General features: G+C 39.5%; 2 protein-coding genes across 5 annotated transcripts in view; one reads left to right on the plus strand and one right to left on the minus strand.

Annotated features, from left to right (window-relative positions):
* tpm4a (tropomyosin 4a) overlaps window positions 1-7,548 on the plus strand; it is a 31,461-nt gene extending 23,913 nt beyond the window's left edge. For 2 of the 4 annotated variants that reach the window (XM_061824875.1, XM_061824876.1), the window contains 6 exons: window positions 758-875; window positions 979-1,049; window positions 1,427-1,502; window positions 1,609-1,671; window positions 3,107-3,176; window positions 6,524-7,548. In XM_061824875.1, the coding sequence (XP_061680859.1) occupies window positions 758-875; window positions 979-1,049; window positions 1,427-1,502; window positions 1,609-1,671; window positions 3,107-3,176; window positions 6,524-6,606 (481 nt within the window). In that variant the 3' untranslated portion in view covers window positions 6,607-7,548. Of the gene's footprint in view, window positions 1-757; window positions 876-978; window positions 1,050-1,426; window positions 1,503-1,608; window positions 1,672-3,106; window positions 3,177-3,784; window positions 3,974-6,523 lie in introns of those variants that run through there. The other 2 variants (XM_061824874.1, XM_061824877.1) reach the window with 1 other exon arrangement.
* A 277-nt stretch (window positions 7,549-7,825) lies between these two features.
* LOC133503347 (small ribosomal subunit protein eS27-like) lies at window positions 7,826-11,805 on the minus strand. The gene is made up of 4 exons (XM_061824880.1): window positions 11,739-11,805; window positions 9,013-9,127; window positions 8,764-8,875; window positions 7,826-8,670 (listed from the first exon to the last, which is right to left on the minus strand). Exons 2-4 carry the CDS (start codon window positions 9,104-9,106, stop codon window positions 8,577-8,579), a joined length of 300 nt encoding a protein of 99 aa, XP_061680864.1. The 5' UTR covers window positions 9,107-9,127; window positions 11,739-11,805; the 3' UTR covers window positions 7,826-8,576.
* Between the last annotated feature and the right edge of the window lie 5 nt (window positions 11,806-11,810).

Genomic DNA, 11,810 nt, shown 5'->3' on the forward strand with positions numbered 1-11,810 from the left:
TTTTAATACGTAATTTCGGCCTACAGAGCACTGGATTTTAAACCTCACCCAGTACATTTGTAAAGGAAATACCATTTGGTACGTACACAAGCCGCACGTGTGTAAAAGCCGCAAGTGCCCACATTGAAACACGAGATATTTACAAAAAAAGACGGTACACAGAAAGAGTTTTCAAAGTTTTAATACCTTCGCTTAGCAACAACACGGTATCACGAACAGGGCTGGTTTTGGGTGGGGGGGGGCGCAGCAGTAACACAGCAGGAACACGCTAGCACCGCGCTAACAGGGCAGGTTACAAAAAACGTATACTGGTAAAAATCACCGGGACATGGCAGTAACATAGCAGCAACACGCTAGCACAGCGCTAACAGGGCCGGTTACAAAAGAAAAAAATGCTGGTAAAAATCCCTGAGACACGGCAGTAACACAGCAGCAACACGCTTGCACAGCGCTAATGCTAGCGCAGTGCTAACAGGGCCAGTTAAAAAAAAAAACATACATATAAAAGTCACTTCCTCGGCACATATATTCCACTGTTCTCACTCTTACCTTTTCTGCTCGAGTGCCGCCTTGCCACCGTTAGAAAAAATATACATATTAACTGCATCACTGCATAAGCCGCAGGGTTGAAAGCGTGTGAAAATACTGTAATTTAATTTAATACTTTAATACTGTAGCTCATGAAGCTTGTGTTGATAACATCTTTCATTATTTTTCACGGCCTTCACGTTACCACCTGTTCTCTGGCCTGCTTTAGAGGAATGAAGGTGATCGAAACCCGAGCAATGAAGGACGAGGAGAAGATGGAGATTCAGGAGATGCAGCTGAAGGAGGCCAAGCACATCGCGGAGGAGGCCGACCGCAAATACGAAGAGGCGAGGCTTTCAATCTTTGACTTCAAAGAACAAGACTGACACATGGGTAATGTTCATTTTGAAGCCATCAGAGAGGCTTAAAATCCCCGAACTCTTTCTCCAGGTGGCTCGCAAGCTTGTGATCCTGGAGTTGGACCTGGAGCGAGCCGAAGAGAGGGCCGAGCTCTCAGAATGGTAAACCCCCCCGCCCCCCATTGATTTATATAATCCAGTTAGGTCTGCCGTCGTAAGGACAGTTTAACTTTTTTTTCTTTTTACACTCCCACACTGGAGCTGGAATGAAACAATTAAGATGTGAAGACTTTCATTTCACTTCATTTTCACTTCATTTCACTTGAATTGAGAATATTTCAATTTGCTATCGGAATTATTTTTAATTTTATGTAGTGCAACTCCATGGACTCAAAATAATTTGGACAAGGTGACATACTGTAATTGTATATTTGTAATCATAGTTTTACGCACTTGACTTTTTCTCCCTTTTTGGTTGAGGTGAAAATTCTTTAGCAGTCAATGACCCTCGCGTATCTTCCCTGTGAATGTTTCCACAGTAAAGCCAGCGACCTGGAGGAGGAGCTGAAAAATGTAACCAACAACCTGAAGTCCTTAGAAGCCCAGTCGGAGAAGGTGATGAAGTGTGTGTGAGGCAGAAAGTGTATGATTAACAAGTCACACTGGAAAAACATCTCGGTAATATGTTAGGTAACAATGTGTGTGTGTTTTGTGTGTACAGTACTCAGAAAAGGAGGACAAGTACGAGGAGGAGATCAAAGTTCTCAGTGACAAACTGAAGGAGGTGTGTTTCATTTTCTGTTCATGCCAATATATATATATATATTTTTTTTTTTTTTCAATTAATTTCCGTAGACTTTTTCACGAGTGAAACGAGTCACAACAAATGGGTTATCTTTTACATTTGTTTGATGATCTAAAACAGGGGTGTCAAACTCATTTTTTCTCACGGGCCACATTGTTGTTCCGGTTTCGCTCAGAGGGCCGTTATGACTGTGGAACAAAAATATTTAATCATCTCGTCATATTTACATCATCAATTCATGAACTCGTTTTGGAATCAGAAATCAAGGGTAATGTGTTTTTCAAGTATTCACGTTTGGTCACATAAAAATGCTTGTCAAATCTCAACGTTATCATTTATGTTATATGAGCATTTCAAATTTTGGTCCAGATTTTTACAAGAATCATGGAAATTCACATTCTAGATTTGGCTTCGCGGGTAACATAAAATCATGTGGCAGGGCAGATCTGGCCCCCGGGCCTTGAGTTTGACACCTGTGATCTAAAACATTGTAATGGGAAACCTATGCAAAAAAAAAAATAGTTTGACAAGAGGGTGAATATTTTTATCATAGCCCTGTGTAGGGTCAAAAGACTTATACATGATCACAAGATAAATGATCTTAAGATAGTAACAAATGTGTTCTGCAAAGGTTTATGCAAATATGTTTTAATAGATACTAATGAAAGAGGAACCCCATGGGACACATTGGAACGGTAGTCAGTAGCAGTCACTTTGATTATTACTTTTAGTTGCAGTAGTAGAGCTTAACGTCTTCTTTTTTTCGTTCGGCTTGTCCCATTAGGGGTCACTCTTTGCAAGGTCCATAAATTGTATCTTGGTCCTCCATTTTGAAGAAGTTGCCTTTTGAAAGTACATATACTGTACCTATGCAGTATCATGAAGCAATGAAATTGTCCACGTCTCTGCCTGTGTTTTTCTAGCTTTATTCCTCTAACAAGCATCCTCCAAAAGACATTTAAAATTAAAACCCATATATTCACGGCAACGAGTCCCGTAATTTCCGGCCTATAAACTACGACTTTTTTCACCCGCTTTCAACCCTGCGATTTATGCGGTGATGCTGCTAATTTGTGCATTTTTTCCAACGGCCGCAATGGGGCACTTGAGCGGAAAAGGTAAGAATGAGACCGGTGGAATATATGTACTGAGGAAGTGACTTTTACTGGTATGTTTTTTTTTGTTTTTGTTCTTTTTTTTTTTTTTACCGGCCCTTTTAGCGCTGCGCTAGCGTGTTGCTGCTGTGTTACTGTCGTGTCTCAGTGATTTTTACCAGTACTTTTACACAGGTGCGACTTATGTATGTACAAAATAATTTTTCCTTTACAAATATACTAGGTGAGGCTTATGATCCGGTGCGCTCTGTAGGCCGGAAATTACGATAATCCTGGATTATTGTCTGTGTTCCCGTCAGGCTGAAACCCGTGCAGAGTTTGCTGAGAGGACAGTGGCCAAACTGGAAAAGTCCATCGACGACCTGGAAGGTATCACTTTCATTCTGTTCATTCCAAAAAAAAAAAAGTCCAAAAATATAGACAGCACAAATGAAAGAATTGAAGAAAGAAAATAAAACAAAAATGTCTGTACCTGGTTGCGTGGATAACACAGCTGGTTTGTCAATACAACGTTCTGCTTAATGTTGATCTCAGAAGGGGTGTCCTATTTCTGCATCGCTGGAACATTTTTGTGGTATGGAATATATAAATATGTGGAAAGCAGACCATCTAATGTAGGGACAGAATATACAAAATTTCCAGCCCACACTGAGTTTTGTATTCTTCAACTAAAATTAAATGCACGTTATGTTCACTGAAGACACAAAACCGATTACGGGTGTAAATGTGAATGTCGACAGTTGTCCCGGGTGCACCCCCAACTTTCAACCAAAGTGCCAAAATTCAAAATGTTCGTAAGGTATATTTTTTTATTTAAATAGTCAAGCATTCACTCATTTCATCTTTCATGTTTTTCTTGCTGACCCCCTCCCCCCCCTTCCTCCTTGTTCTTCTTCCTCCTTCTGCCTGCCTGCCTCTCGCTCTGCTTTTGGGCTCTGCTCTCCACGACACCCGCCTGTGTACTTCCTGACCTCCAGATGAGCTCTATGCTCAGAAGCTGAAGTACAAAGCCATTAGCGAGGAGCTGGACCATGCTCTCAATGACATGACGTCTCTGTAGATGCGCTTGGCTTTCTTTATATATATTTTTTTTTTGCTCAAATTCATCCTTGCAACGTGCCTTCTTTCAATCTCATCAAACGGCAATTAAAAGCTTTCTCTTTCTACGTCGCAACTCTTCTTCCTCATCATTCATGCCCACATAATGATGTTGATGTGCACTCTTTTGCAAGTGCGTTGACAAAAACAATGTGTTGCCTCAGGTGAGACTTTGTATGTATTTTCCCCTTTAACATGATTTTGGTGGTTTTATGGACACTTAACAGTGACTATAGTACATCTGCTTGTTGTAATAACATTAAATACAAGAGTTGTATCACCCCCGCAAAACTAAAGAGTTATTCAAATGTAGCTTTTAGTGAAACCGTTAACTATTCATTTAAAGATGTTTATTAATATGTTTATAGAGCTCGTGCACCTGCATCATTAAATCACGTGACTCGCCATATTGCCGGTCAAACAAAGCATTGTTGCAAGTTAATCCCGTTGAGACGATAGGAAAATACGGTTTATAGCACGACGCCCAGAGTTTTGTCCGACACCGTTAAACATTTAGAATGTGATGATAAACAAGGGTATGTGGAAAAATAAAAAGACACTTGGCATAGAGGACCCATATTTAACGCTGAAGTCGATGTTTTTGACGATTTAAAAAAATTGGACTGTTAACCCGTTTCCGTTTGTCTTGGACAACTGGATCTACACATGGATCTGGTGAGTAAGTCGTCGAGATTTACACTGAAAAGTTTGAAGGCTTATAAAAGTCTGGACGTATACAAATACTTCGTTTCTGGATCTGTTCTCAATTAAGAATAAATCCCACATAGTGATGGAGACACTCAGATTTTTTTCAATACAAATACCAATATTTAAATAAATGGCTACTGGTTTTGGCGGCACGGTGGCTCAGCTGGTAAAGTGTTGGCCTCACAGTTCTGAGGACCGGGTTCAACCTGTGTGGATTTACATGTTCTCCCCGTGCCTGCGTGGGTTTTCTCCGGGCACTCCGGTTTCCTCCCACATCCCAAAAACATTAATTGGGCACTAAATTGCCCATAGGTGGTATTGTGAGTGTGTTTGTCTCTATATGCCCTGTGATTGCCTGGCAACCAGTTCAGGCTGTGCCCCGCCTCCTGCCAGTTGACAGCTGGGATAGGCTCCAGCACTCCCCGGGACTTTCGTGAGGCTAAGCGTCAAAGAAAATGGATAGATGGCCCCTGGTTTTGCACAAACTCGCATTCATTAACTATGATTGGGGGGGGGGAGACGACAGGGAGACGGATTCTCCGTACACGGAAGCGTATCACTGCCACACATAAACCTCTGTAAACCATCTTTGCGACAGACGGTTTATTTTCTTTATTTAAATATGCATTGTTCTCAAATGAGTCAACTTGGTATTATAAATACTTCTTGGTTATTTAAGATTGAGAAGTATTATTTCCTCCCTGAAATGAAATGATCGCTACACACGCCTGTGTATTTGGTTGGGCACCATCCATCACATTTAATTGCCAAAATCCATCAATCTTTTCATCTGGTATGCTATCGAATGACCTCTTTGAATATTTGTCTCGTCTGTTGTGACAACAAACAGCACAACAGGTCTCGGGTTTTTTAAATATTCTCCTCCGATTCAATGTCTCCCACAATGTCGAGCGGCTCTGTTTGACCTGCAATATGGCACCGTGAAAACGGTGACGTCACGTGCACGAGCTCTATAGTTTTCACAGGTAGCAAATAAAAAGGTGGTTTTGGCAGTGACTCAGACTACATTTAACTAATTTAGCCAATAAATTCCATGTGATGTTTTCTATGGAAACAAACCATAGCATTTTTGAATTCTTCAAATTAATTTGTGAAAAATAGAAGTTTACAATGTCGACCCAGCTTTCCTAAACACGGTATCAGCTACGGAGTCAAATTGCAACTTTTTAGAATGTAAAAAGTCTGAATTTCACACTGCAGTATTCCAGTATTTCATCTCCTTTAGGAAGCCTCGAGTCTACCTTTAGATACAGTATCAGAAGGAAATGTGCCTTTCTATATTGTGGAAAACAACAACAGATAGAGTCATGCATTTATAGTTAGTTAGCCTTCTGATTTACAACCATGAATGCCTTATTTTTATTGTTTGGGGAAAATGAGAACAAAACAACAAATTTAGCAAACAAGAAGAGTCCAGTTGCCTCGATTCCAACTTTTCAGATTACATCCTGACAGGGATGACTGAGACATAAGAAGTTAGGTAAGGTTAACGTGTTTAAAGCGTGTAGGAAGGTTAATATTATTCTAGAAATGCTGTCACATAAAGGCTGACTTAGGTGAGTAAATTAACGCCCCCTTTCGACAATTTGAGGAACTGCGGCCTATAAAGCCTGACTGTTTCATCCAACTCTTTATATTTGATTCCATTAACTTGTGCGGGTAATATCTAAAGTTTGGCATGTGCAGTTTGTTGCATGATAAGCACATCATTGTGGTTATGATTATCTGCATGTTGCACAACTTAACCAAAATAGTGTCCAGGGCAATAATTTTTGTGTGTGTGTGTGACAAAGCCACACTGTCAAATTAAGAAGCACACTTTTATACTTGGTTCTTTTTCACACAAAAGTTGAATGCTCACTGTGTCTAATTTTTTTATGTCTTTGCAGAAAAATTGTCACATGCCAAAGAGGAGAATCTGGATATGCATCAAGTCCTGGACCAGACCCTGCAGGAACTTAACAGCTTATAAACACACACACACACAAACACACACATAAGGATGAGATGTAACATTCCATAAATGTTCAACTCCATTCCACTGTCTTCCTTGAGTAAGAGGGGATTGATGTAATGTCCCTTTGATGTTCTTTTTGTGTCATTGCTTTTTTATTTTTTTTTTTTTTTCAAAATGCAATCTTGTTTTCAAGACTGGAAGTTATTCACGCTGTTCCTCTCAAACTGTACAAATTGCATCCCCGCATGCAGCCCCCAATTATTTAGACCCCTTTAAATAGAAACTATTCAAATTGAGATTATTTTGTCCCATCCAGCCACACCTCACAGTTGTGGAACAAGCACAAACCATTTTTTTTTTTAACTCTCAATTGTAACGGGACTCTGAAGCGCCACACTGTGGTGGAATGCAGCTATTGAACACAATCAGCATGGTTATTTTATGTAATTCACATATACAATACCCACTTGTGTGTTTAAATGGGCATTTTTCTTTTTTTTATTGTTTGGTCCTGGTACAATACAATTTAAGTTAAAATATACATGTATTGGATACAAGGTAATTTTCCAGCTTCATCCAAATTATTAAAAACTTTTTTGTATTGCTAAACTGCAATTATGTACGCATTATTTTGTTTAGATATGCAATCTTAACCCCCAAACCACTGTAGGCATTGTGAAGTATGATAAGCCACGGATCCTCATTGTATATAGTAGAATAATGTTAGGTTTAGTGCTGCCTTTTTTCTTTTTTCTTTTTTTTTATCATATATCGATGCCAGAGGAACTTTCAAGACCAAAGAAAGCAAACAACGCACACAATAAATTGTCAACACCCTTTTTTTAAATGTCATCTCATGCCAGGACCATTTGAAAATGTCTACAATTTATGTTAAGAACATTCACCAAATCCCCTCGTCACCTAATAAATGTTTTACAGAAATATTGACCAATTTGACTCCATGTGGTTTGTATTGGTTTTACAGCATTAAGATTTTGTTTTAAGTGTACAGTCATGAGTTTTGAAGATGAGAAAAATATTTATTGTACATTTCTCGAGATTTTTAAAGGGGTGGAAACTTCCCATTTGAATCCCACGAGATCACCTTTTAATATGAAACTATTATGCTATTACTTTTAACATTTAACTTCATAAATGCTCTATTCCACAGGCTATATTAATCCATTGCACTAAAATAAGATTTTACTCAATTAAGAGTTATGTAATGAATTTTTTTAATACCTTTCTTAATTTATCCCATTTTTCTCCCCTTGAAGTGTGTAATTTTGGATTCTTTCATTAAATATTTGGTGACTATGAAATTACTGTAATTATAAGTACTTAAATCCTGCGACCCTTTTGAGGATAAGCAGCAAAAAATGGATGGATGGATAATTAAAATGAGGATGAAATATTTATTTATTATCAAGCTTAAATTATTTTACACATTTTATTTTCACCTCCTCTACAGATGACCTGGCCCCTTTGCCCGTTTCAAAAACTGAGCACAAAAATTTCTCCATCCGTCTTCTATTATTTTTATCCATCCATCCATCCAAAAACATTCCATCCATCCATCCATTTTCTTTGCCGCTTATCCTCACAAGGGCCACGTGGAGTGCTGTAGCCTATCCCAGCTGTCAACGGGCAGGAGGTGGGGTACACCCTGAACTGGTTGCCAGCCAATCGCAGGGCACATGGAGACAAACGGCCGCACTCACAATCACACCTACGGGCAATTTATCTGTTATTTCTAATTATGTATATTTATTCCCATAAAAAATTCCAATAACAAATGCCTGCAATTTGATCAAATTAAGACTTAAGATGTTTAATTTTGCTGGGATAAGGTATTTTCAAACACATGCTTTACAGTAAATGACAAATCTGTTGATTTTTTTTTTTTTTTTTTTTTTTAAATGTCGGATTTATTAAACTACAACTTCTTTTAATGAGAAGGCCTCGTGGACTAACGTTGTGTAACCTTAGCCGTTATGACACACATTCTGGTCGGTGATCCTGCCAGTCAGGATGTGGGCTGCCACGTTTCCGCTCAATACTTCCTCCTGAAGGCACATCCTGGATGGACAAAAGACCTTCTGCATTAGTTTGTTTCGTCCTGCACAGAACCATTTGGAACTAGAAAAGCAGTAGAAATGTCTTGGATCTCACCTGTAGTTAAGTTTGCATTTCCCTCGACGGGGCCTGCAGAGGATCACCGAGCAGCCAGCACAGGGCACCACGGTCTGGGAATGGCTGAAGATGCTGGTGATCTTGGAGCACCCTGGTATTAAAAGTCATCTTAACTCACTTAATTCAAGTGCTGGCATGTATGACACCCGCAATGGAACTAAAACTAAATTTCAAATTGTGAAAGAATCCAGGTTGAACACCGAGTTGGTAAATCCGAGGGTGGCTCACCCATGCATTTGACATCCACGAAGTAGCTGTTGGGGGACTGCACCAGACGCTTTTTCTTATGTCTGGCATTCTCCTCAGCAAAAGTGGGGAACATCAGGTCACGGATTTCTTGTTTCTGAAACACACAAACAATCATCGAACCCGCTCCCTCCCGGAACTGGACCCACTGCAGTTTGCCTATCGAGCTAACAGGTTCGGGGGTGACGCCGTCAATATGGGTCTGCACTTCATCCTTCAACATCTTGACAGCGAGGATCCCTTTTGTGGACTTCAGCTCTGCGTTTAACACAATCATCCCTGAACTCCTCTCCTCCAAACTTCTCCGGCTCAGCGTCTCGCCTGCCATCTCCCGGTGGATCCACAACGTCCTGACGGGCAGGACGCAGCAGGCGAGGCTAGGGGGACGCCACCTCATCCACCGGGGCACCCCAAGGTTGGGTCCTCTCCCCTCTGCTCTTCTTGATCTACACAAATGACTGCACCTCGTGGAATCAAACTCCTGAACTTTTCAGATGACACCACGGTCATCTGCCTCATTAAAGACGGCAAGGAGCTTCGACTGCCAGAGAAAAATTCCTTGCGTGTTTTTACACACTTGGCACACAGCTGAGGTCGGATTTGAACCCAGGTCCTCGGAAGTGCTCCATTCATCCATCCATCCATTTTCTTAGCTACTTATCCTCACGAGGAGTGCTGGAGCCTATACCAGCTGTCAAAGAGCAGGAGGCGGGGTACACCCTGAACTGGTCGCCTGGTCATCGCAGGGCACATGGAGACAGGCAACAGTCAGACCTAAGGGCAACTTAAAGTGTTCAATTAATGTTGCATGTTTTTGGGATGTGGGAGGAAACTCGAGTGCCCGAAGAAAACCCACGCAGGCACGGGGAGAACATGCAAACGCTACACAGGGAGGGCTGGGATTGAACCCAGATCATCGGAACTGTGAGGCCAATTCTTTCCAGCTGATCCACCATGCCACCTCTGTGTTTTATCGAATTAAATGATTTAATGTATTCTTTTGAAATAGTTTGCATCCCTTGCCAGTTCAGAATTCAGTCCAGTAGTCTAAGGAAATTTAGCTTCCATCCAGTAACCAGTGCCACCTTCTACAAAGAGGGTTCCACTATAAGAAAGAATCAGAGTACGGTGCCTCAAATGGAATCAGGACAGGAATGTGCCCACAAACTGCCCAGGCACACCTCATTTTATAATCAACACATGCAACGGAAGACTGAATTATGACTTACCACTTACTCGATAGTAATAGGTAATATTTCCTATCAAGCACACTAAATGAATTTTGACTTTTATTGTACGAGGGTGCTTGGGCAAACCCACACAGCAAATCCAAATTTGTTGACAACTTACTAATGCTATACAGTTCAAGCTTTAATACGTTTCATTTAGAAACAAAAAGTTCTCTTGTCATCATATTAAAATACAATCAACATAGTGTTAGGATAAGAAAGTCTTTCTTACCATTTTGTTCAAAATCACGTCATTTTTTCCTCCCAAGAAAAAAAAATTGTATATAAAACAAGAGCTATTAAATGTGCCTCTCTCAACAGAGTTTGCCGTTGATTTAGTGTTTAGATTTGAGCATCAGAGTTTGTTAAGCAAGGCGGAGTTAATTGGCACGCCAAATAAAACACAGCCGGTCTAACTCTTCTCTGAACATCAATTTTAGCTGACAGTACTCATCATCATATACTATACATCTTATAAGTCGTAGACTATAAAGACCAAGACAGTAACAGTAATCAAGTCAGATAGATCTGATGGGCAAGGTCATTTATAGATGAGCTCATAAAAAAATAATGAAATGTGAATGTAAAACACTTTATTTCAAACAAACATTACATATTTACTTTGTATTCTATAAATTATACTAATCACATCTATTACATTATGTTGACAATACAATAATGTATCGAGTCTTTTTCTAGTATAGAAGGTGTAATAGAGTTGTATTTTTTAATTACTTGTTAAAATATGACTTCACAATAATATTATATTTCGACTTTACCATGAAAAAAAAACGTTATTTTCATATTAGGATATTTAGATTTATTCTTGTAGATTAAGAAATACATTTCTTGGGGTGGGGTGGGGGGGGTGTTATTCGCTTCACTTTTTTTCTCGAAAAATATGAATTTGTTTTGAAATAATTATGCCCTTTTAACAGGTAACTTTTGTATATCCGTGGCATATAGGGGTGCACAAGATAGTTATGTTTCATTAGCATTATAAAGTCTCTGGGGGGGAAAAAAAAATCTCCCTTTTAAGGGCTCTCTGGACCCCAAAAGTTTGAGGACCCCTACTGTAGAATGCCTTCACTGTGATTTATTTTTCTTTTAATGCCAGAAGTTCGTGGTTATGATATTGCTACCAGATAACGAATCTTATGCAAATCTTATCTTGAATGATATAGGGAATATCTTGCTTCTCTTTAACTTGTGTCATCATCATGGAGGTTGGAAAAAAGTAAGGCATAAAACGTATAGACTTTTTAAATAAAATATAGGTCTAAATACTAGGGTAAAAATACATAGAAAATGTGCTGAAGTACAGTAACTAAGTATTTGTACCTGCTTACATTCCAGCACTGAGGGAAAAAGTGAACAATTTTGACAAAGTAAAGACAAGCAGAAATTATACCCGCTATTAAATCCAGGGAGCAGAAATACAAGTTTGTTTGAAAAATAAATACTCAAATAAAAACCTACATTTACGACATTTTTGTACTTTGTTACATTTTGGGGAGTCAAGCGCTGGCTTATAAGCAACACACCCAACCC

The sequence above is a fragment of the Syngnathoides biaculeatus genome, chromosome 7 (genome assembly GCF_019802595.1).
Source record: "Syngnathoides biaculeatus isolate LvHL_M chromosome 7, ASM1980259v1, whole genome shotgun sequence".
Classification (NCBI taxonomy): Eukaryota; Metazoa; Chordata; class Actinopteri; order Syngnathiformes; family Syngnathidae; genus Syngnathoides; species Syngnathoides biaculeatus.

Excerpts from the sequence above, each read along its gene's own strand:
- LOC133503347 (XM_061824880.1), bottom strand. The coding sequence starts at position 9,106 with ATGTTCCCCACTTTTGCTGAGGAGAATGCCAGACATAAGAAAAAGCGT. Across the intron at positions 8,876-9,012 it reads CGTGGATGTCAAATGCATGG|GGTGCTCCAAGATCACCAGC; the intron begins GTGAGCCACCCT and ends TTTTAATACCAG. Across the intron at positions 8,671-8,763 it reads AAATGCAAACTTAACTACAG|GATGTGCCTTCAGGAGGAAG; the intron begins GTGAGATCCAAG and ends TTGTCCATCCAG.